This window comes from Mya arenaria, chromosome 1, assembly GCF_026914265.1.
Source record: "Mya arenaria isolate MELC-2E11 chromosome 1, ASM2691426v1".
Taxonomy (NCBI): Eukaryota; Metazoa; Mollusca; class Bivalvia; order Myida; family Myidae; genus Mya; species Mya arenaria.
The window spans coordinates 16,684,836-16,711,782 of record NC_069122.1 but is presented as its reverse complement, the minus strand read 5'-3'; the positions used below and the strand labels follow the sequence as shown (position 1 = coordinate 16,711,782).

Below are 26,947 nucleotides of genomic sequence, written 5' to 3'. Positions count from 1 at the left end.
ATTTTCAAATACTCAACTATGCATTGTACAGTTATATTATCTCGAAATGTTTGTTCGAGGCTCTTTCGGGCAATGGAATTCAAAGTAAGACCAATTCCCATTCTGACTTCGTGCTTAGAAAATGGCATTAAATGTAACTAATTTCTTTCCCCGAGTTAATAACAGGAAAGAATGAAAAGATGGCCAAAGAAGTTACAGTAATCGAAGAATATCGATCAATCTTGTCGGTTCATTCGAGTACGTAAATAAAATGTTCTTAAATACCTTAATGACATCGTACTAAGATGACGGAAAACCATGAAAAATAACTAATATCTCTGATTGAGTATATAATAGGAACGGATGAAAAAGATGGCCGAGACATCAGTCTTTCAAGGAAACGATATAAACGCAAGTCTAATGAGCAACATGATTTCCCTAATGAATGTATCGCACCGTGGTCGTTAATTACCAATACAACAGTATATTAAAAAGCTGAGAAACTGCACTTGGAAAATGCTGACCGTAAAATATATTTGTATGATACATGACATTATGAAATACAATGCTATCTAAATAAGGATATGTGTAACCAGTGCATGTTGATGTTTGACTGACTTTAGCTCTTTCACTAGATTAACAAACAACATTTTATCTATACAAACAACTATTTTGAAATATATATCCACTGCTTTAATAAAACACTTATTTTAACAGGAGACCCATAACCACTTATTTTTCTCTAGAATTGGAACGACCCATTGAAAGGAATTCCAAAAACGGATATCCCTTATATATATGTGATAAACATAAATTGTTATGTAATCAGGCATTTCAAGTTTTGGAATTCGATTAGTTCGCCATAAATTGATTGTAAAATCGAATAATATGTCTGTAGATTATTACTCGGTGAGATTCATTTATGGCATTATTCAATTAGACATGTGGAAACAAATCCACATGGGGCATTACATCCTGAAAATTACAGACAATTCTGGTTATCTGGGACACACAATTAAGGCTTTGTCTCGAAACAGATGCAAAATTACACATTTATTCTTGGATTTATTTCTCGCCGACCTATTTACTGACTGCAATCTGAATTGATTTATAGTTAGATCTAACTATCAAACACGCTAAGAACAGTATACAACTGACTGTTGCATTGTACTTAGATGATTGGAAGCGCTTCAACTGACCACTATTGCCATGTTTCCTTCTTGTTGTCACTTGTTTACAAACGCAGAAACTGACCTCTGTTGTCATGGTTCCTTCTTGCTGTTACTTATTTACAAACACTGAAACTGACCTCTGTTTTTTTGTGTTCTGCAGTGCAGAAACAGAACTCTATTGTCATGTGTCCTCCTTGCTTGTTATTACTCGTTTACAAACACAGTCTCTTACTGTCTGGGTTTTTTACATATGACATTTGGGACAAGCTAATTACCTTACAGAACTATGACAAGTCAATTCAATTCAATTTCAAAATTTAAGACAAAACGGGGATGTAAAAAAACATATTTTATATTGTATTAGCTTGTTGCAATGTTTATGTCGATAAAACTACTCGGGTGATAAATACAATTTTACACTGTCCCCAATTCTATGTCTCTATGGTAAGTAGCCTTTACAAAGTATGTTAATAATTGTAAAGTCAAACTGATTTGCATGAAGATTCATATACATGAAAATATATATTATGAAATTGCAGAGAAAAAGAAATTAAATCACAATTTAGTGTTGTTTGCTCTTCATCTCTATTACATATTTTGAATAGATATATATAAGGGATGTAAACGAATGGCAAAATTGATATTCGAATATTCGGTAATTCTTTCGAACGAATATTTAAATATTAGATTACCTAACTAACTTTTAAAATTTGTAGTTAACTATTATAACTTTCGCTTAAGTAATAGCCGGGGCCTTTTTGTTCTACTTTGTCGTAACCACTTCGCGCTGCGGACCCTGAATTTCAATAAATGAGCCTCTGAATTTATTTATTTTTCAAAAAGACAAAAAGTAATATATTATTGTAAAACATGTTTTCTTATATTCCTCTACCTTCATGTTTGTAAACAATGTGAACCTAAATGGATTTCCGGTCAAATGGCGTTATACGTTATCCGTAGGACGAACAGCCTCGTTCTGGGATTGACCTCTACTAAAAATATGGAAAAACCGAACCAACCCGGAAACTATTTTATTCTTTATTTGGTAGAGGCATTTAAATTTATACATCATGATAAAAAAATCTTATATTCCTCTGCCTTCATATTTGTAAACAACGTGAACTGCATTTAAAGTTACCGAAACTATTTGGATGTTTGTGTCACTTGTCTTACAGCCAGTTATTGTAGTGGTTGTGTTATAAGTTTATACTCCGGGTCCCTGCGTGATTACATTGAAGGGTCCCAGAGTGACAGTTCAACCACCGCACACCTATACTGGGCAGACTATCAGGCGGTTAACCAGTACTAGGTGATTTCACCTCTGCAAGGAACTGACAACTTCTGTACATGCCAGGGGCAGTGGTACAGTGCGAATGGTCGTAGAAAGGATTTCATAACCAATCACAACAAAAGTGACCTGGTCCGCCCGGGAATCTAACCCGGGTTATCCAAGTCACAGTCCAACGCTCTACCGACTGAGCTAACCGGGCGGACTAGCCAGTTTTTGTAAAATTACGGTGACTTTTATAGTACCCTACGATATGTCCCTAAATGACATATGACACGTGTATAGTGTATTGTGATCACATTCACACCTCTGGTATTAAGGGGCAATCGTTGTTAAAACAAGAACAATGAATTTTAAACACAACAACAGAGTTGTAGATAAAATATTTATTCTTATATTTATTCAACAACAAAACATCGAATATTCGAATACCGATTTTGACATTCGAATACCAAACGTTTGATCGAATATTTGGATATTCGAATATTCGAATATTATATATTGATTTTATTTATCCATTTAATCAGAGCATTGCTTAAGGGTCAGACTTTATGTATGTGCTAATACTTTAAGTATATATAACACAGATATTGACTAAACACATGTTTATTTATTATAAATGGACGCCATAAAACATAAAAGCATGTGATCTCAACACCACAATTCGCAAGTGTTTCATAAACAGTTAACGAAGATTTGTTTCAGGTTCTCTACAGAATTGTAACATTTGGGCCGGTTTGTCAATCTGTTTGAGTTTTTAATAGAATAAAAAGCGGTAAGTACAAGGCGATGATCCCTCCATTTTTACTTATATATTTTGGAAGCAAATGCACGTCTTTAAAGAGAAGAAAATAAAATAATATGTTTTATTTACCATAGTCATTTTTTAATGCGAAACAAATAGTTTAAGCGTCTTTATGGTCAAAATGCATCGAAACAATACGGAGTCATTTATCAGTTGTTAAAGTTCCAATCTCGTTTCATCACAGTAATACTGTTTTGAGATGGAATATAAATTTACATGCGCCATGATTTCACCTTTATGTTATGTTAAGCAGCATGTACAATTCAGAGTTACCAGTCACTTTTACAGCCTGAAGACTAATACCAGTTCCAAATATTACCTGAAAGCCCGCACTTTCACGTCGGCTATTATGTTTCTACTTTGCTTAGACATAAAATGTATACGTAAGATGAAATGTATTTACATTCATTAAGAAGACATCAAAAATATGAAAATTGAGCTTTTATAGTTATTATTATCGATGGATCCTTGTTTTTCATCAGACGGATTCGTTTGTATATTAAATATTATTTTATATAATTAAAACTTACGTAGCAGTTTGCAATAATTTGAAAATTATAACAATATAAATTTAATATCTCCTAAATCCTACAAGAATTCTACGAATTAAATATGTCGCCTTCTGGTGGTCCCAATAAAAATACTGAGAGTAGGTTGAAATATGGTAGGGTAGCAAATTTGCAAAAATATAGTCTTGCTTTTAAGAATGCTATTAAGTTTAGTCAAGATAATATCAAAACAAAACATTGGGTAAGAGAGCGTAAACCTTGAATGGAAGTTTATAATTGAAATTATTTGAGATAATATAACATATAACATACCCTGTAAACCTATGAAGTACATATTGGATAAGAAATGGTCAAATAAGAGAGTGAACAAAGTGAATCTGGTAAACGTTCGACAAATCAATAGCCTTAACTCCATGTTACCTGGCTGTCGTGACATTGAAATCAAGAAATACTCTAAAAAAGAGAGCGATCAAGGAAAATTTGTCATTTTTTAACAATTCATGGCCCATACCTCTTGAGTTAATCATGTGATTTGGTTGTTGAATGCATTCGAGATATTATGCTAAAAATGGAAACATTAATCATGGTTAAAGTTGGACAGCAAACACTAATGTTAAATGGCGGACATGGATGTGTGACGCCACGGAGAACGTCTACGCGGACGACAACAGTGCTAACAAAAACGCAATCAACATGATCCATATAATGGCAGTCATCCTATGTCGTCTCATTACCGTAAAATGCAGACGTAAGTTAGGCTCTTAATAACACAGTCAACTTATCCATAAGTCAGTCAAATAAATAATTACATGACATTGTTGCTGTTGAAGGAAGTTGTCTTTATAACTGCAAGTTTGATAGATGTATGAAATAATATTCTATCATACCATTTAAAAGTTGTCAATTTTCGAAAAACACTGACTAGGGGTGTCGGGAAACAATGTTCATTTCGCTCTTTTGTAATACAGATGCATTATAAGATTAATAAATATTTGTCGATAACAAGCGACCATTCACTCTCCACTGAACGTGCAATTTGCAAGGACGGATTGATCATTTCCAGAGGCTCATTTTGCAAATCAGATTATGACTTTGATTTGTTTCAAATTTGAAGATCCCTTTTAGAAGTATAATGCTTTTCTGATCAAATAACTTGTTCGAATTGATTTTTTGAATATTTTAATGCTTGGTTTCCGCCATGGTAACGTAGCCTCTGTAGATTTATATTGAAAACTATATCATTTAATGTCTTGATATCGGTGTCGGCTTTCGCATGAGCGTCATTTCAGCCATTTGAATACTCCTTTCTATCTGATTTCCCACACATTTTTGCTGCTACACAGAGGATAATGTTTCTGTAGATATAGTTTATACCGTCGAATTCATTCCTAGTTTGGCAGACTGTCTTTGGGGAAAGCGATTGTTATCTATTATCACATACATCTTGAGATTGTTTCTGTCAGGGGAAAAACGTTGATTGAGCATATTTGGTTGTGGCATATTAGATCATTCTGTCCATACTGCGGAGCGGTCGAACCTTTGGCACTTTTTCCATCTATTTTCGCTAAATGAATGTAAATTACCATGGTTCTCAGCGACAAAATCTGATTTCAAACGTCAGTTACCAAGCCCTACAATATGCGATGTGGAATTTGCCCATGATTTTTCAAAGCTCTGAAAACTGCCCATGTTTTAGCGGTTTACTGTTAATCAACCCTCTTACGATGCATCTTGTTGCACTGCTTGAATCACTTTCATCGACACATTACTGAACTCCTTTAATTTATTTGTAAATTCTTATTCTACACTTCTAGACCAATAACACGGATGCCTAGCCGGTGCAATTACTTTGAAAGTTAGTATATAACACCAACATAGGTCAAGGCAAAATTGTGATGTCAATAAACAATGACAGCTACCGGGATATCAATCCCAGTAGCCTTCACTTAAAGACATACCATGTCATGACCATGTCCCGTATGACCAAGAAATAAATATTGTTTAAGAAAACGTTAACATAAAAAAAGTTTTATTCACAATGATATTATTTAAAGCTACACTCTCATAGATTGACTATTTTAACAACTTTTTGCGTAAATATCTGCAAACAAATGATATAATATTTGTGACCAAAAACATCAGATCGTAGATTTTCATATTTCCGTTTTAGAATTATTGTTTTATGGCTTCAACCGTTACTAACGGTTTAAGAAAAATGCATAAAACATCATTTTTTGAACTTAAATATAAAAACCTGCGATCTAAATTTTTGTCAGCAGTCTTATATAACTTGTCTTCTTTAATTTTTGCAAAAATTGGCTCGTTCCAAGACAAAAAGGAAACAAGTTGTCAAAACGTTCAATCTTTGAGAGTGCACCTTTAATATATCTAATATAACAGCTATGGCACAGACAAAAACAAAATTTAATCAATCTACATTTTGCTGTTTATTCTTGAGATTGCGCAAAAAGATCTGGATTGCTAATCTACTTGTTGCTTGTGTGGTCTTTTTTGTATTCAATCTGATGTTTAGCGATTTAAACTTGAGATCATACTGAAATATTCAGGTGAAACGGTTGCTTTTCTTAACTTACAGTTATCTTTTGTTGTTATCTTCAAAGTAGGATGTGCCTATCGGACATACAACTATTAAGATTGCATTTTAAAAGGAACACTTTCCTTACATCTATTACATGTCTGTAACTTAATGCATGTTATTAGAACACGTTTTAAACTATTAGAGCATAGACAATGAACAAATTGTTGCCTTGCATTTATTGTGAAAACTAAAATGAAAGAAAATGTGCGGGTCGAAGGAACCGAATATTTTTACCTAGGTAAGAATTAGACTTGTTTTGTGAAATAAGACAAACAGTTTTAATCAATTTTAACCATGTTTTGTTTACATTGTCTCAAGGCAACAATCTCTTCCCTTGCTTTGATAATATATGGCTCGAATATAACATTTAGTCGCGTAAGGATAACATTTATTCGCGTAAGGATATCATTGTCCAAGGATGTGATATGGCGGTAGCGACCGTGTTGACTTTATTAAAAGCAATTACTGACATGAGTAAGTTAAAGCATGTGTGTGTCATTTGTTTATTCATTTATCTTGTTGTTACTCTTTAAAGAATCTTACCTCTGTTGCTATGTTTATTTCTTCTTGTTTATTGTTTAAAAATGCAGAAACTGACCCTTTTTGTTGTCAATAAGGAAACACGTAGAAACGGATCTTTGTTGCCATATGTTCCTTCTTGCCGTTACTTGCAAATGAAGAAATTGTTCTTTGGTCATGTTCCTTTATGTGGCAGTTTATTTACGAACGAAGAAACTCATCACTGTTGCTTAGGTCTTTCTTGAGATCACGTATCTACAAGCGCAGACACTGACCCCTGTTATCACGTGTTTTCTCGTTGTCACTAACAAACGCACAAACTTATCTCTGTGTCATGTTTCTTCTTGTCGTAAGTTATTTACAAACGCAGTAACTGACCCCTGTGACCGAGTATCTTTTTGTTGTTACTTATTTAAAAACGCAGAAACTGACCCCTGTTATCATGATCAATTTTGTTGTCACATTTTGTTGTTTGTTGGCAAATAGCTCCCTGTTGGCATGTGCCTTCGTTTTGTCACTGATTCATAGACGCAGGTGGATGTGCGAAGTATTAAGTCATTTGAATGAAATGTTTTTGTGATACTGTCAAAATGCCAACTTGCTGAAAACCTTAAAAAGAGCTACCTAACTCAATCAACGGCCATATTTTGCATGAAGGATGTTTTAGAGCTGTCGTAACTCAATTGTCTGATGACCCTGATCAATTGTGTGAAGCATCCACTAAATTGAATGAACGGTTTATTAGATATGAATAATGCTCCAAACCAGTCACAAAGTATCATTATATAAACTCAGTTTGATAAAAGCATCTTTCTTCACAGTATTAAGAATAAATTTGACTCTAAACAACGGATTGTCGGGAACAACAGTCACCCTAAACATAAGGTGAAGGTGTTTTTACCTAGAACTTCAAACGTTTCCAGACTACTTGTAATTTTATAGCCGATATGAAAAGGAGTATTATATTCAGGCAGGAAATTATAAAGCATTTAACGTCTCATGTCTCAAATTTCTAAAGTTATTATTTATTATATAAGGAAACACAATATATGAGTAGACACATTATACGAGTTTTAAATGATATTTTTCTTTTTAAAAAGGGCATTTTTAATAAGCTTATTTCTCATTAATGTTATGACTGTGTGTTCTGTGCGTTCTGATCACACGAACAAAGTAACTATTTCAAAACAAAACATTTCAATTAAATACAATTCTCGACTTTTTTGGTGTATATGAGAAATCTATATTTGTGAAATGTGATAAATGCAAATCAAAACGATATTGAATACCATTTAAAATTAATGGCATTTTGCACATCCCTGGACTCTTTCTCACTCTTTTCAACGTGTCATTTGGAATTATATTTCTTTATACTAAAGACGTAATTATAACCTGATTTCCATCTGCGAAATGGGTGTACCTTCTAGAGCTGTTACGATCCGCAACCTGCATGGCTGCAAAAGTACCTTCAAAGTATGGCCTTTGCACAAACACACAACATCGGAGTCTCGCCATCCACGGCCTCAATGCTGAAAAGTAGTACCTCCTGGTACACATGTTTTCCCCACAACACAAGAACACATTACAATACAACGTTACAGTATTCACTTTTCGTTGGCACAATGTTAAGTGAGTAATGTAATGTTGTAATAACTTGTTTTACAATCGTTGTAAAATAAAACAAATTATATTGACCAGTGAGGTGTCCATCCAGCACAATGTACTTAGTTTTTCAAACAGACAGTCAGAATATGATAGAAATGCCCTTCTAAAATGCCTTGACTAGAAGTTAGCTGGAAAGTGATACACCGACCACGTTCATCTATCATAGCACTTACAGCAGCAATGTTTCCCGTTGTTGTTGCAACATCACGTCTACCAGGAAGGTTACTGTCTTGCAAGCTACTTAGACCCCTTTTATCATATTTGCGCAGTGAATAACTGATCTTAATGTCGCAGTGTCATTTTGATGCTTTATTGAAATAACGTTTATCGTAATCATTGAAATAAACATTGAATCGATTACTGAGTTTCATATCATCATTTGTCCCATCTGCAATTAAACTTGCTATGCATTCATGTACGCGTTAGATTATGATAGCTAGAGCGTAGATTACTTGTAAAGGTAGTTTATACCTCTAACAATGGTATCTCATTTAAACCATTATTTGCATGCAAGTTTACCCAATAACAGTACCTATACACCTTAACTGTTTGCGGTTGGTCAAGCGTAGCGAGAGATAAACTCTGCCATTATTCGCTTGACCATTGCTTGACTAACATGATTTACAATATATAGTTTACATATATATTGCAGGTACGTTATATCATTTGTTCTACCATTTCATCATTTCACAATTATTGAACGATTTGTGTTTCATGACTTTATATGATATTATATCTATTTGTATTGCCGTCGACAGAATAGTGTATTTATGTATTGGCCATTATTCGCTTGACCATTGCTTGACTAGCATGATTTACAATATATAGTTTACATATATATTGCAGTCTTCCCGTCTTCTATGAACCCTAAAAAGCCATCCGGCAACATTAATGTCACCGTAGAACTATCATGTATGCAGCACAATTCCGAAAACCTCTCTTGGAGATACCTACAAAGAAAGAGCTTTTGTGAAAGAGTTCTAATTTGTCTTTGTCTTGTTTCATCAACGCAATAACATACACCTTGGCATCATGCTTTCAACCATATGCTCATGACATAATCACGTTCCATTCATATGAAACGTTATTTAAAGTTTATATTTGATTGTAGTTCACTCTAATATATTCCCCCTTCTTTACCGGATCCAACAAAAAAGAGGCCCACGAGGGCCAAATAAATGTTGCTCTACTGGCATGGCTTGTTTTGTCATTTTCTATCCAGAACATGTACGTCTCTGTTATAGGAAACATATTCATAGTTCACTTGGAACATTTTGTGTTAATGCATGGGCGCCGCTATTGCAGTCTTGTAACACGTAACGTGCATTATAAATTTTGCGATTTTTATAAATTACTTGGCAAATAAAACATCGATACTAGAGACTCTGTTGTGTTACAAACTATATTATTACAGTAAACTTAAAACATGCAATAACCAATATCCAGTCATGCATGGGCGGATCTGTCTGGTTTACGAAAGGAACCGAGATCTCATGGATATTAATCTACTGAAATGAAGTTTAAAGATTAAAACTGAAAACTTTACAAGCAATTGTTTAAAGACGGACAGATGGAAACTGACATCGCGATATCGCATAAGCTAGTCCCTATGATTCTCTCATCTGATGGCTTTCCAACTAGGATTCGGGTAATCTCAGAATCATCCCCTGCAAATCTCAATTTGTATATCACTCCTTCTTTCAATCATAGCATTGTAGACGATATCTCTGCAAGCTTTTATACATAATCTAAGTAATGACAAGAAAACCGTCCCATTATTCATCTATAAAAGCTACTGAAAAGATAAATGTTCCTCATACAAGGCTGTGTATGCATTGTAACAAAGCATATGAACAGTTTCTAAAAACATTGTTAACAACACATATTGTCACTGTAGTAAAATAGAGGAAATATATGACTTCTTTTCTTTTTCTATCCGCTCTACCACGATATTCGACTCAGTGACTGGTTCGATTAGTAGTCTGTCTTCATCTCTATGATCTGTCTGCCTTCCTACTACATTCATCTCTTCTCTTCACTTCTATATCCGTCTTAAGAGTTTTCCTTCTTTCCTGTCAAAAATTATTCATACATAACTTATCCAAGTCCTTGTTTATATGAACCTTCACATATCAATAAGCTGAACGAAGTAGTGCGTTCAGCTTTCTTTACGTTCCTGTACAAATCTTAATCAGTTAAGATATATAAGAAAACCTGCCATTCCTTTGTTTCTTTATTGCATTCCGTGCAAGTATTGTTAATGTGTGTTTGCATTAGTTTGTAATATATTTTGAAATAAACATCTTTTATAACCAACATTCCCAGTTGGCTACCTAAACGTCAAAGTTATGACGACTATCACATTCAAATTCATTCTTGATATGTTGCCAATTAAAATTTTATGTATTCCGCTCTTTTGTAATAAATGCCAAAGGAGAGTAAACAACTAATATATTGATAAATTATTTCTATTGATATGTTTTGCTTGGTTTATCGCATTCGATTGAAAATCTCCGTTATTTCAGGATTCTTATTAGATTTTTTGAAATCAATATAATTTGATATCAGTGTCATTTTCAAATGACTGATATTTCAAAACAGAATAAAAATCCTTCCTGTCCGATTGTCCATAATTTTGGTTGAATCACCAATCTGAATATATCTGTTTGTTCAGTGTTATCGTCGACTTTACTGCAAATTCGACAGTTATCGATAATTTTGGAAGGAAAAGATATTATCAAATACATTTTTAGATTGTTTTCGTCCGGGGAATGGGTTTGATAGAGCATTTTGGGGTGGGAAGATAATCGTATTGTACAAATCGAAAACACAGACTGCGGAGCGATGGCATTATTTACACTTTTGTATTCAAATGATTCGTGGATAAGTCCAGAGAGGAAACTATTTAATCGTGTTTAAGTTGGAAACCAAGCACAGCATTTTGCGCATGAAAGTGGACTTCGCCGTAAGTTTTAGAAACGGCAATATTTTGAAAATTCTGTAAAGCCAGGCACTAGTAATGCGTATGCTGCACTGCTGGAATAGTTTTCAACGCTACTTGTGCTATACAATTGCAATTTGTTTTATCTAAATATATTTGTCTACATTGATCTCATGACCTGCAGTAGTGATGCAATTGTATGAATGCTGCAGTAGTGATGCAATTGTATGAATGCTGTTTTTGTACATTTTCTGTAAATCCACGAATTCGTCCTATTGATATTCACTTAAATGTTTTGGTGTGAAATATAGAACAATTCCTGAAGTTACAGGGTAGACAATTCTGGGATGACGCACTTCTTCCATAATATATGACTTGCATATAGCAATGCATGTATTTGAAACACAATGAATGTTTTAATGTGTTTTCAAATAATTTAGAATGAGCAATAGAGGTAATAGTTTAAATATGTTATTGGCATTGTCTATTTCGTCACCTTAGTGCAATAACTCAATAACTGCATATAGAAATAGAAGCAGATATTGAGTTCTTGCACTAAGGTGACGATTTGTTCAAAGAAAAATGAATGCTGCTGTCAAAATAACTTATTCTTCCATCATTTATAATAACAACATGATCTTATAATTGAGAAATCAATACAATTGAATTGGTTAGTTTGCCGTTTTTAGAGCAGTGAAATCCACAGTGAGCAACTGTAATCATCCTCGGGGATTTTTTTCAGCCGTTTTCTTCTTTTCCTCGGTAAGGGGCCTTGATGCGTGCAAGAATACTGAAAACAAATCCCCCTGCAAATATAATTATATCATCGTGAAAAATGGTTACCGTTATTAAATAGTTGGAAAATTTAAAAAAAATCACTCCGCATAATACGTAAAAAGAACAGTGGATCAAATTTAACATAGTTCCTTGTTTTTGTTAAAAATGATATCAGAAACTGGCCTCTGTTGTCATTTTTGACTGTGTTACTAGTAGCAACAAGGTACATACTTGCTATCATAGTTTTAATCGTTCAACAACCTATGGGTAACATTTGGAATAATGTATACTTGATTTGTTAGCGAGATATGATCATGTACTTTGATCTTTTATGATAGTGTATGATATTTGTATACTAAACACAAAAAATCAATCATAACGAAAAAAAGATAATTTTGTTTAAAACCAATATATAAACTTCTTTCTCAATTGTTTTACTAATGCATCAAATCCATTGAGTTTCATGAAGATTCAACTTAGAAACGTGCTATATGTTTATAAATTAGCAGTGAAAGAGAAGTAAGTGAATTCGTAGCACGTTGCATATTGTTCACGTAACCGTAATAACAAAGTCATTTTAAAATCCCTCCGTGCATGACTAAGTTACAGTCTAAACATCACAAGCTGTACTCGATGTAAATAGATGTAGCGTTCAATAAAAGATTAAACTCTAAATGTGACCTTGAACTCTGAAAAGTGGAATGGTTATATACACGACACGTCGTCTTTAAACATATGTGCCAAGTATGTTTTTAAATCCCTCCCTCCGTGACAAAGTTTCAGCATGGACATTGAAATATGACTTCTTTCGGGGTCATTAACAATTTAAGATCCACTTCCAACTTTTCTAAAATGGAGTCAGAGGGTGCATCTTTCAGTCTATTATAAAACACCTTATGATAATGACTTTTTTCGCGCAGGATTCTCGATTTTCAATTACGTTTCCTTAGGCCTAATGATAGTCATTTATCAACATTGAGCCAAATAAGTTAGACAGCGGATGGCGAGGATGAGCATTTAAAGTTATTGTGCCTTGGTTTATGTTCTTATGATGTCAAAATGCTTCTGTAGCGTGTACGTATATGGTGAAAACCAATTTAAAATGCTGACAAATTGCAATTATGATTTGCATTAAATATTCGTACTTAGTTTTTGCCTTGCCTTGACCTTTTTCCTTTACCTGGTGGTGAGCAGCTCGTACTAATCCGGAGTTCACGGTCACTGTTACAGCCCTCAAACTATCACCAGTTCCAAATATTTCCTGAAAACCAGCAACTCCATGTCCGCCAACTAGGTTTATAAAGTAAGGTTCATAAATCAATTATATGTACTTTCAACATTAAAAACGAAATGGATATATAAAGACCAACGTATGTTATTTTATTTTATTAAAATTATATAAAATCATTTGAAACATCCTTTACCTTTGACCGGTCTTTTATTTTCCCAGTATTCGTCATAACGTCGGCTCAATTCGACGGGTTGTCAGGAACAACATTCACGCTTGACAACAGATCCTCTGCACGTCTCTTTACACCTGGACCTCCAAGCGTTTCCAGAATTCTGGTAAAGCTATCTACTGCTGTTTGACACGCAAAAAAAATGCTTTCTTGTAATTAACAATTAAAAGCAATATCATATTCAGGAAGAAAATAATGAAACATTTTACGCCTCATTTTTTCAAACTTATTTAGAAGGCAGAATATTTCATATCGGTTGATTAATCAGTATTGCATAATTTGTAATCAGTGGAGATTAATTTCAGAGGAGACAAAGAAGTATGCACATTTAACGAGCTTCTGATGTAATTAATCATTTGAAGTTACTTATATTTGCAATATGTACCCGTTGATAAGTGCATTTCTAATAAACAAGAAATGCGTATGTACTTTAATAAAAACGCAGGTTCGGTTTCATAGAATATTTTACAAGTAAACAACAGCCGTCACAGAGACAGCGCGCCAGACGGTTTGGCCGCTTTTAAGTTTAATGACTGCAAACTTTTGTGAAACATGCATGGATCTCTGTAACATTCAATGTCACGCAAAATCCTAGTGCCGAATAATAAACGGCCATAATGTGAATTATATGCAAAATAGATTATCCAATTGAATGAATTAAGTACGACGGATGATTGAGAACCCTTGTACAATGTTTCAGTGCAATATGTTGAATAGTTGCTATATAGAAACATTTACTTATGTGTCCTAACCAGCATAACATTGTCCAGAATTTCTATGACAAACAAAAAAGACAAAACTTTGCATTATATGCAAGATGGAGTTATCATATTTAATTGTAAATAGTTTAAATTCAATACAAAGAATACTATCAAGTAGTTGCAGAGATACGGACTTGTAAACCCTGAAGTAAAATTTCTTAATAAAATGATAGAGGGGCAAACTTTGCAATAAATGCAAGCTTAGATAGTTGTTGACTAGAATAGGCTTTACATACAAAACATTAACCAGAAATTCGAATTCGAATAATAAAGGGTCATGATTTAATTTATATGATCAATGAATTATCTTACATGAAATAGGTTTGATTGATGAGAGTCTTCGTATAAAGTTTCAATGAAAAACATGGAAGTGGTTGTTCTTTAACCAGATACAAGAATCTTTACTAAGTTAATTTTAGTTTGGAACACATTGGTTTTGAAACATGTCTAAAGTTGTTGCTGAGATATTGACTCAACATGCATGCTTACATGTAAAACATTACCCAAAATTTCTATGGCGAATAAAAAGGACCATCATTTACATAATATGCATTATATACAATAAAAAGTAATCTAACTGCATTAATTAAGTAGAATGGATAGTTGGAAACACCTGCCTAATTTTTCATTGCCAATAATGAAGTATTTAATGGGACATGGACTGAAATGTGGTTACATGCTCAACCTTCACAAAAAAGCTAGAGAGAGTAGTATAGCTCTCCATATTAGTAGCTAAAAACTGTCAGAATGACAATTAAATTAATCTAAACGAGATTGTTTTTGCTGCAAAGAGGAAAATGTCTCAATAATTGGCATATATGATGTATTTATATCATTACGTTGTAACATTACATATAAAAATGATGTCAATTTGCGCAACACTGGACTTTCTCATTTCCTCTGCTTACTCACATAAAATTTTCTCTTTAAACCGGAAGTAACAGCCTCCGTGGGCCACCACAGACACCAAAGTTATGAGGGCTGTCAAATCTAAATTCACTCGTGCAATTCTGTCAACTGTGTTTATTTTGCTCTGTTGCAATACAGATACCATAGGAGAAAAATCAACTAATGGATTGATTAATAAATCGTCATCGATGAAATTGAGCATTGACACTCCGCCAAATGTCCATTTTGCTATTATGAAATCGCTCTTTTCCGGAAGTTCATTTTGCAAATCAGAGTTCGACTGGAAATGGTTTTCATGTGTAACCATGTCAAAAGACGTATTGTGATGAAATAACACATCTGATTTGACATTTTCTGATTGTTTCATTTCAGTGCATGGAGTTGATTGAGCATTATTTGCTTTTAAAGAATCTATTGTTTTATCTAATTCAGTACACCAGTTTGCGGAGCGGTCAGTATTTTGTGCAATGTTTTCGTCAATTGATTCATGGCTTAGTCTTTTGGGCTCAATTTTTTCCATAAAATAATTGACATTATAATCCTTCTCAAATCCTGATTTTACACTTTTGCATCGAAGCTCAACATTTGCACATGTGGAAATGGCTTCATAATCCTTAGAAATATATTTGCTTTGCGGGTCTTCTGTAAACCTACGCTTGAACGATACTTCTTCTGTACTGCTGGAATCACTTTCATCGCTATCTGTGTTACATAACTGCAAACCAGTTAATTTCTTTTAAATGACTTCATATACATCGACCACATGACCTACAGCCAGCACTGACACCTAGCCGGTGTAATTCTGCAGCAATAATGCGTGTAACACCTCCATAGAACGCGAACAATATCTTTGGTTCAACAAAGTTGACGGTATGGAATCTTGAACAAGAAACGTAGTCCGCCGCCTGACTGACGATGTCTTTTTCTCCAAACTAGCCCTGTCCTGTAAAACACGAATAAATTCAGAATATTGTATTATCAATCATCTGCATTTTAAACTTAAAAGAATATGTGATTTAATAAATGAGACATTTTGCAAATACAATAATGTTATTTCAGTCACGATATTTCTGCCACAATCTATATTCCCTGACAAAAACGAACACTTTATCACTTGATCTCTTTGCAGAACGGATATCCTATCAATCCATTAGCTTACCAGATAAAATGCCGTTTCATCAATAATATTCTTCTATCTTGTCTATCTCACTTTCTAGTAATATGAACAGATAGCTGTTTACCATCGAAAACACAAAACAGAATACTAACGAAAAACACACCAAAAGGCGGTTTTAAAAAAATATAAGAGATACTAAACAACTTTTTTTATTTGAATTTACACATGGTGTTTTCTATTATTTCTAGCTACAGAAAATATGCCAAAAATAATTATAGAGAATTCTTTGATATATATATACAATGATGTTTAGATTAAATTGTATTGGCAAAAAAACAGGATGTGCCATACCATAACTAGTATAACGTTTCAACATTAACGTTTATCGTTTAATATTTGATATGAAGTCCTACATGCTATTTTACTAAATATGGATAGAAGTCACGTAACGTGTAAAATCTTTATGACTAACAAGGTCGGAGAAAGATAGCCCTTCGTAGTCATTAAGATGTTACGCAATGTATTTTAACTGACATAGATTGAAGCGTGTTTTCTACACGCCGTGAACCAAGAGTTGACGTCATGTAAGTTAGGTTTTTTCATTGAATAAAGGTAATAATGTCATCATTAACTTTACATACCGTTAAATATTAGGTGCAGTGCCTGAGCCTTTCGTGCCACCACCTTGACCCAAACGTTCCCCTCGCAAGCGACCACGTCGACGTGGAGAGGTTCCGTGCGACCAGGACATGTGAATGCATGTAGGATTTGTTTAACTTTGGGTAGTAGGTGTGCCGTATGAATTACCACGACATAGTGGTTTATGTTGCTGCTTCTAAGATGGGTGATCTCGAAACCTCCGCGTATTTTGCCGAGCTGTAAAGAGACAAAATGACTTTGGAAAGATATTGTCACTTAAGTAACGCCAGTTGCATTTCGTACTCAAGCAGAAGGAATAACAGAGAAGGAGAGGTTATAATGCAGTTTTTCAGGTGGTTTATATCGACACTGCCGAGTCTTTTTCCGCGCATAAGAGAAAAAAAGACACTAACAAAAGAATATTGCCACTGGGTTAGCACTAGGTAAATTTTGTAATCCGACGAGTTGAAAAAAACGACGTATTGGTTTATACTTCAGCTTTGGAGATGTGTGAAAGCTCATTTATTTTGTAAATCTTCAGACAAAGACTGTTATTAGCAAAAAGACACTACAACAGTTTGCCAAGCTGCTGGACAAATATATGGCATGGACAAAACGACACCGCAGCTTTTTTAATACCGTGAATACTCTTATTTATAAAGACAAGCTATCATGTAAAAAACAAATAAGGCTGCATGATCAATGGTGTTCAAGTGCTTCCACAGGTTATAAAGATTAACATATGTTTCCATCGATATTACAGAATTATTCCAGTGTTGCTTCTTTTAATAAATTAATGACGAATAATATTCTTAGCGGCTTCCACTGAGATCGATACTGGCTTGTGACGTGCGGCAGAGCTTTCCCACCGTGGTTGCGCTGTTATTACAGCCTTACTAGAAATATATTTTCATAGAATCGCGAGCATTCAATATACGGCGTATATCGTGTATGTTGTAAAACTTTAACTGGAGTATCTAGGAACGATAGGGAAGATAATAATTAATGACTGGATGTGAAAGGTTTATAGCGAAATGAATGCAATCGATATGTGAAATATTGTGTCGTGAGAGGTATATAGAAAAATGCATGCAATGAGTTTGTGAACTATTGTAAGACATTTTACATTGCAAGATGTTATTATGTTGAACAAACAGCAAATATTCGTTTAAAGTGTATACATTCGTCATTTCTCTTCCAGAAAGTGGATATTTAATTGTGAGTACTTCGGTATTTTGTGTAGCCATTTTGTTGTGTATTGTTTATATTGTGGGTTTTTCATTTATTTAAAAAGTAACATATCAACCGAACATAAATACAATGTTAAGTAAGCTGCATTATTTATTTTTTTCTACATAAAGCAGAGACAAATTTTATCAATGAAAAAAAAACATATAAAAATATTAATGTGATACGTTTGATAAATAGTTTGCAAATAAAATCACGATACCATCAGGCAAAGCAATTACGCTGCAATATGATGTGCTTTTCGGCGCTTTTAAACCTTTATTGTATTTAAGAAAAGAGCGCTATAAAAATCTGGTATATTATAAAATATATCATAATCTGTGGAAATTTACTGTCCGCATGTAAGTGAATTTTATTTACTTTTTCTTGGTTGATTTTTTTACATTTTAGCATATTTAAAGTATATTCGAATTCAACCAAATTTATTGATTTAGCAGGAAAATAACGCCATACAAAAAATAATCCAATTGTCAAAACACCGTGTTATTTATGTAAACAATTGCATGTATCAACTGATCATATCAGATCGACTGTCAATAAGTTTTACAACCTATAGTTGTTTACTTGTTTGATACAACTGTCTTATACATGTAATACTCATTGATTCAAAACAATTCAAGAGTCAAGATTAGCTTAATTCACAACTTGATATAGAATATACGATGCAAGGCATAAATTGTCTGGAAATGACAAAAGGAGCCTTATAGAATGCGCATTAAAATATGCAATACTTATTATTTAATTCCAGGTTCAGTTGGTTATCAGAACGCCTGCATGAAACAAAGAATCAAACACGTCCACTAGTCCAGAGTCTAAAATCTGGATATGAATAATTTAAAGTAGCTTTCTATCCGTTTTACAGGCAAAACGGTTGTCAACGATAAGCGGTTTCAATGTAAATAAAACTACATAAGGTTCAAATTTCGACTTTTATTTTTGGCTAGGATGGGGATGATAATACGCATTTTGCGAGCATATATTAATATTTCGTTGGAATATATCATGACATAAATGCAGATAAGCGTGGATTAAGTGAGCCTTAGTTTTAGTCGTAATATTAATTGAAGCAATACAAATAGTATTAGTTTCATTATCCTCATTAATAATAATTTAATCCATATCATCCAGTTTCCAATGAATAGGCAGACAATATGGCGGTACGATTAGTACTGTTTAAAGGAGTTGAGGTATTTTATACCAACCTCCAATATCTGTATCGTGCATCTCTTTTCAGTTATCAAAATTGAACAGACAAGCTGTTGATAATTAAAACAGCTTTATCTGAAGTTTAGTTTCATTTTGATAGTTAAAAGGTTTTTGAATGATGGCCAAGGTTCAAGCTCTTACTTGCCGAAGACGCTGCTATGACACCAACGTTATGACAAACCCCCGAGTTTTTCTGCGAAGAACAGGGGAGTCAAACAGCCACGTTTTAACAGTCAATCTGCCATATTATTTACAAAGTGTTACTCAATCACGTAGGAAATATAGAGCAAAGTTGTTTTTACCACATCAAAAACGAAATGAATAATATTCTTTTGTTGTATCAGAAAAAAACACGGCTTGTGTATTGATCATACCGAACTTCCATTGGGTATCTATATAAAAGAAAGCAAAACACTAAGAACTTTGAAAGAACTTTCAAATTTTGTCTGGAAAGTAAAATGGTTTCTTTGGTTTATAAGACTTTATATCTAAAATTCTAATTCCTTATCAAATCAAAAAAACATCCGTTTTTGTTTAGTTCATGAATATGATTAAGAATGTGAGGATACAAGATGTTTATAAGGACATTTATTATCATTTTAACCTATTTATCATTGTCATTATTAATATAGATACAGTAATGTAAAACCATTATTATAACAATATAATGGGGTTATTAGTATTGCGTTTTGACCCGGGAGGTTGTATTCGACTCGAGTGGGGTTTTGCAGATTCGGATTTCACGAGGCGCAAGCCGATTGAAATCAAACTGCAAAAATCCACGAGAGTCGAATACGACATTCCGGATCAAAACGCAGTACTAATAACCCTTTTATTATATACATAACTGGTTAGATCAATTAAAATCCACATGTTTTTATAGTAAATGAAATTTTTACAACGCACTATTTTGTTTTATGACGTCATTTTAACATCGCGCTTGTTACGATACTTGTTATGACGTGACCTCACAAGAGTTGAATACGGCCGTATTGCACTGGAGTGGAATACTGACTAACGAATTTTGCGATATGTATGTGGTTTTATGATGGGTATATAATAAAAAATATTACATTTACAGAACATTAATGTTCTATGTTTATTAAACATTCTGCACATATAAAACACGTGCTACGAGGAGGAAGCATAAAATACGAAATCTTATTTCTTAATCAATGTTTATATGTTGTTCTTTTATTTCAGATAACCCCAAGAGAATTTGAAAAGGACAACAACTCGTTTATCAGATTGGAAAGATTCGAAGATATCTTCTATGTAGTGAATTATAGATGACCTGGGATCTCTTAACAACGGGAAGTAACACAGCTGTAGAAAAGGAATGAAGCATGGCCATTTCTCCCTCTGTGGTCATTTAGCAAATACTGTCCGACCACGGTGAAACATGTAAAAAAAAACGTTGATAATAAGAATAACTTTGAGACGAGAGACGAGTCTATGTTGGAAAGCAAGTTGAATAATTACCATGCATTAACCAAACCACATGAAAGTATGAATTCGATAATAGACGCGTCAATCCATGCATAATCGTTATTTTACATATAACACTATGTATGTGCTTACAATGTCAGGATAAGATATAAATCAAATGCGTTACCATGAAAAACTGAAGTCATTTAAGTCCTTTAGAAATAGATATTAATTGTCAGTACACAAAGACGACAAGCGGCTTCATCAGATTTAAGTTTCAAATATTCCAATTTCTTAATTAAAGGATCTCATTTAATATACGACAGCGTAGGAAGATGAAGTCGCGGCTGTTCTTTGCTTAGCACAATTATTAGCAGTTTCATGTGTTGGTGTGTAAAAACGAAAACACCCGATATAATTAAATTTAATATAGTATTAGTAATATGGATGAACCAAATACAGCGGAATAATTAGTACGTATATTCTAACAGGAAGGAGAGTTATAGGTGCATTCTTCGTCAATTTATTATCTACAAATTAAAAAAACTAAACGATCCTGCCTGTCATTAAACCCGTAGAGTGTGATAATAGATCAGGTGAACAATCGATGAATAATTGAGACGCTTTCAGAGATTTCAATCTGGTTTGATATTTCACCACTTCAAACTGACAAATGATATTAAATATGGAAACTTCAACTTTGTTCGAAGACAGTTTCGTCGACACATTTGATGTTTTATCATCTTCAGACTCGTCAATTCAAGTGGGTTGGAAACTAAAAGCGGCAAATATACCTCTAGTGCGGCAATTTCAGGTGCATTATCAAAAGGTTGCAAGCCAATATATTCAATACGGACCATTGCTTCACTCAAATGAACGTGAATATGAAGTAGAACATTTAGTAGCAGACACATACTATAAAATTTGCCTCGTTGTGTACACAAGCAATACAACAGATTATCGAGAATGTACGGATGCCTCAACAACAAACTGGCAACTACCTGTTTCAGTGGGAAGCAGCATAGGGGCTGTGTTGGCCCTTTCAGTTATTGTACTTATCGTCTTGTTGTCAAGGTGCAAAGTTCCTCTTCGATACAGAGGAAAGAAATCGAAAAGCTCAACTAGATACGACACAATTTCATCGATGTACCGTGATGATCAGTTTGAGTGTAGTGAAACTGTTACACACGGCAATGACGACGACTTTGTGTCCGAATTTGACGACGAAGCATTCTATGAAGTTCCTCTTCATGATCCTACACAGTCAATGCGGACTGTGAATCCTGACAAATTAGCGATACAAAACGGCCAACGCCATTGCCATGTACATCCTCACGGCCAGGCAAACAGTCAACATAGAAATTCATTGGGACGGATAAACTGCTCACAGCCCCATCATCATACGCGACAATTTCGGGCATACTCTATACAAGCTGATGGTAGTGTTTGCTTTTTTAATCAGCCATGTTCACCTTTAGCGAAAGATCCGAAAATACCGACGTTTATGAGACAGGACTCAAAACAAGACGAAACTATTTCCCCCACAGGATATAAGCATACGCCCAATACACCTTTCACACGTTCGATGTCGCTTAAAGAATATCCAACAACACGGTCAGATATTACCATGCCAGAACAAAAGGTTGGCTCACCACCCGCTCAGGCTTTTACATTCATCGACGAGATTCCAGAAGTTTTTTCATCGAAAACATCTTCAAAGTCCAAAATGTCTTCTGAGGTATCAGCAACTACACCAAGCAGAGCTGTAAAGCGTTTGCTCATCACTGATATTGACTTTGATGATGCAGATATGAGTAAGTACGGTGCCTCGGGATGGGGTCCGACATCAAATGCTACTGGCAAGACGATAGAAATGACGTCAACGAATCGAATGATTAAATTACCCGATAGTGTTTTGCTCGATGAGCACACAGTGTAATATTGATGCAGTTAAATAGTATGAAATAGTAATTTTTGGGCTATGGTGTACGCATTATACGTGATAAACACCAGATAAAAAAAAAGAAAAAGAAAACACAAATGCAAACAATTGTATCTTTGATATTGTATGAAACCAGATAAAATATTTTGGTAAAAATGCTATTTTATTTACTAAATTCATTCCGTTATATCGAGTTATACCACAAATCGTTACAATAATTACAAGTAAAGATTTTTGTCATTACTACACTCAGAAATACACTTCAAATGGTCAAAACACAAATCACATTTGTAAATACGATGAAAAAGAGTAGTTCTCAAGGAATAGTGTAAGAAACCTAAATATTTGAAACATTTTCACCAAATTAGATTATCTTTTACCCGTTAAATTATTCGTTATAAGGATTCCACTTTAATGTTATACTGCTCAAAAGTACGTGCAAATGCCGATAAATAAGGAAGATCTCAATATTAAGACAGGTGCGTTTAAGTGCAAAGTCCAGCATGTGATCATATAACAAACATGTATATAGTGTAGGTACGGTAAAGTGCAAAGTCTTACATATGATCATATAACAAACATGCATATAGTGTAGGTTCGGTAAAGTGCAAAGTCTTACATATGATCATATAACAAACATGCATATAGTGTAAGTACGGTAAAGTGCAAAGTCTTACATATGATCATATAACAAACATGCATATAGTGTAAGTTCGGTAAAGTGCAAAGTCTTACATATGATCATATAACAAACATGCATATAGTGTAGGTACGGTAAAGTGCAAAGTCTAGCATATGATCATATAACAAACATGCATATAGTGTAGGTTCGGTAAAGTGCAAAGTCTTACATATGATCATATAACAAACATGCATATAGTGTAGGTTCGGTAAAGTGCAAAGTCTTACATATGATCATATAACAAACATGCATATATTGTAGGTACGGTAAAGTGCAAAGTCTTACATATGATCATATACAAAACAACAATATATTGCATATAAAATAAATGCCAACGAATGTTTATACTCATTCAGTTTGCTTATATAACATTGTATAGAAATAAGTTTGATAATAAATCATAACCTTTATATTTCTTGGTCTAAAAAAAATGATCATGGCAGCTTTTTAATACTAACATCTATAAACCCATACAATTCCATCAAACCATAGAATAGCGTCGATTATCGTTTTGCCTAAATTAAGTATTTTAATGTTGGAAAACATTTGTGTATCTCTTTTGCAGCTTTGAAACAAGTAGTTACACTGACTTTTTTCAGAACATTACTTACTTATAAAAATGTTTTGTTGATTAAATGCATTCTTTTAATTTAATCATATTTTGTTTTCTAACCCAGGTAACATAGGAAAGTATGTTCCAAAACATACAATGCCATCTATCTGATTCAACTTATTCCTAATTAGTCTTTACTTCATATAGTCCATTTTTTCCGGGTCTTTATTACTATAATGTTAATTGTATTATGCCTGGTGGCACCAGGTATCTCATAAAACGCCATTGCAATGTAAACAGTTACATTATAGGAAGTGAATAGCATATAATAGAATAGATCAAGACCAATTCATCTTGTAGATGATACATTCAAGTTAAGTATTGTAAAATTCATTGCTCCTATTATAAAACTCCATTAACTGATAACAAGTACATATTTTCTTCAAACTTATGATGAATACAATATTTTAATGAAAGCGCCGCGGAGCAATCGCAATTTTTTTATGTTATTTGTATGTTGTTCTTCAGGCGAAAAATTGGCTAAACTGTTAACTCATTAAAGCCTGAGATGTGGGTATTACTGTAGCTCTGTGTTTTATCCCTGGGCAACATCTGTACCAGGATTTATTTTGATATCTTGACAGGTTTGTAAGTTATGACCAAGGGTAAAGTTTTTCCACGTAGACGACAATGCCACCACGGCTTTATACTATGATGTGTAACAAGTTTCATTCAAATCTTCCAGAGTAATGACCAAGATTATCGTTATTGCATGCTGACGACGCCAAGGCTATATTCCAGGATGTGTACACATTTACGTTTAAATCTCCCATTCAGGTTTTCATTTTTGCACGCCGACGACGCCAAGGCTCTGACAATATCTGGACTCTTTTCTTCAGGAAACAAACGAGCTAAACAATGCACAAAATTCTACAGTAAATTTACCAGACATATTCATCTCAATTACGCAAGTATCTTATGAAACGTACAGGCAACAGCTTTTTAAGTAGGATGAAATTTCATTAAGAAGAAGGAAGACAATGCAAAAGCAGGCGCAAATATTATTTCAAATAATAATTCAGACAGGTGATTCAGAGACGGTGAATACGTATACATATATAGAGAGCGGTTTTAAGTACATCTACTCTACAAGTAGCTTCATCATATACACACACACTTAAGTACAAACTTATTAAATAATTATTTAAAATAGATTTCGTCATATCGTATTCTTATTCTTTTTGAAATGCAGACATCAATTTTCCAAAAATAAATGTACCTTGAAAACTTTGTTCAACCTGATCTCTTCTGTTTTAGAAATATCACACATGTAAAGTAATTTTGGTACATTGTCAACCATATTTATAAAAATATTATCACGAGTCTTTAGTTATAAGTTGCAAGAGGAACTTAAAAAGGTAATCAATTCTTGATCTTATAAATAAGTGTAAATTGTATAAAAAAATCAATGAATCGGTATCAACGAAAATGGTTATTTAACGCATTAAAATTTATAAGTGTCAGCGCACCAGAATAAGGCTAGATTAACTTCCATCTCCGACTATAATTGTAACCACAAATGCCACAAAATTCATTCAAGGCTAAGTTTCCGTCATGTTCAACCAAACGTCAGATTTCTGCCAGCTTGACAGAACATGCACCTTAACCGTTAACGTTGTATTGATTACTCTACATATTATTCCATTCAACATTACATTTGCACTATGGTATTGAATGCCTGATTATTAGAAAAAACTGTTGACATGGTGATATTTAATGTCTTCGTTTAACTAGTATTCATTCAAAGATGTACTGTATTCGTCAAACAAAGGTAGACATTTTTGGTAAAACATACTAGTCTGATTTAAGTCTCTACTTAAGGTAGTTTATTAATGATAGTTATATTTACTGTAAGGTTTATTTTATAATGACTGATATCATCATATATAATATGGTATCAATTGAAAAGGCATTGCTTTCTTATAAAAAACGCGGTACATTAAATAACTGTGGAACACAGTTTGTCTTTATATTTCAATATAATCGGACGTCATTAGCATATTTTAAGATGTTCAAGGCCAGAAAAACTACCAGTTATTTATCACCCAACTCGTATATCGTATATATTATTTCTCAGCTTATAATACTCCTTCAAAAGGAAGCTTATAAAGGATTTTATACTGAAACAAGAGCACAGCGGAGCAATAGCCAACGTAAGTTGTTCCAGTGATTTTGTTCAATCGAAACAAGAAAAAATAATAATTGTTACAGCCATAGTCATGGTAATTGCTGAACATGTGCATATCAGCTATTCCAAAGTGTGAACGTAGTATCATTGAAATCTTGCTTTCAGTGTTTGACGACGCCAAGGCTATGACAATATTGAGACCTTTGTCTTTGAAAAAAAGACGAGCTAGGAATATACATACACCATTGGCACAGTGCAATAAAACCGATAATGCTTCTCATCGAACACATATTTCAGCCGTTAACGTAATAAACACACTGTCTTAAATATTACAAAACGTTTAAATTGTGGAATATTGCTTAACTTCCTTTGAAGATAACATTACTTCTCAAATATCGTATCGTTAATATAAGACTCAACCGGAAAAATATTTTATTTATTGGCCTTATGTGAAATGTTCATCTCAAATGATTTATGCGTCTCAAATAACGGGAAAGCAACAGAGTTCTAAGTGGGGTTGACTATCATTAATAGGATAAAATAGAATGCAAATATAGGCG

General features: G+C 33.7%; 1 protein-coding gene across 2 annotated transcripts in view; it reads left to right on the top strand.

Annotated features, from left to right (window-relative positions):
- Positions 1-23,742, top strand: part of LOC128234727 (uncharacterized) — a 126,581-nt gene extending 102,839 nt beyond the window's left edge. Inside the window, exons 1-2 of one of the 2 annotated variants that reach the window (XM_052949168.1) lie at positions 18,323-18,358; positions 20,798-23,742. In XM_052949168.1, the coding sequence (XP_052805128.1) occupies positions 21,696-22,961 (1,266 nt within the window). In that variant the 5' untranslated portion in view covers positions 18,323-18,358; positions 20,798-21,695 and the 3' untranslated portion in view covers positions 22,962-23,742. Of the gene's footprint in view, positions 1-18,322; positions 18,359-20,797 lie in introns of those variants that run through there. The other variant, XM_052949178.1, reaches the window with a different exon arrangement.
- Positions 23,743-26,947: the final 3,205 nt, after the last annotated feature.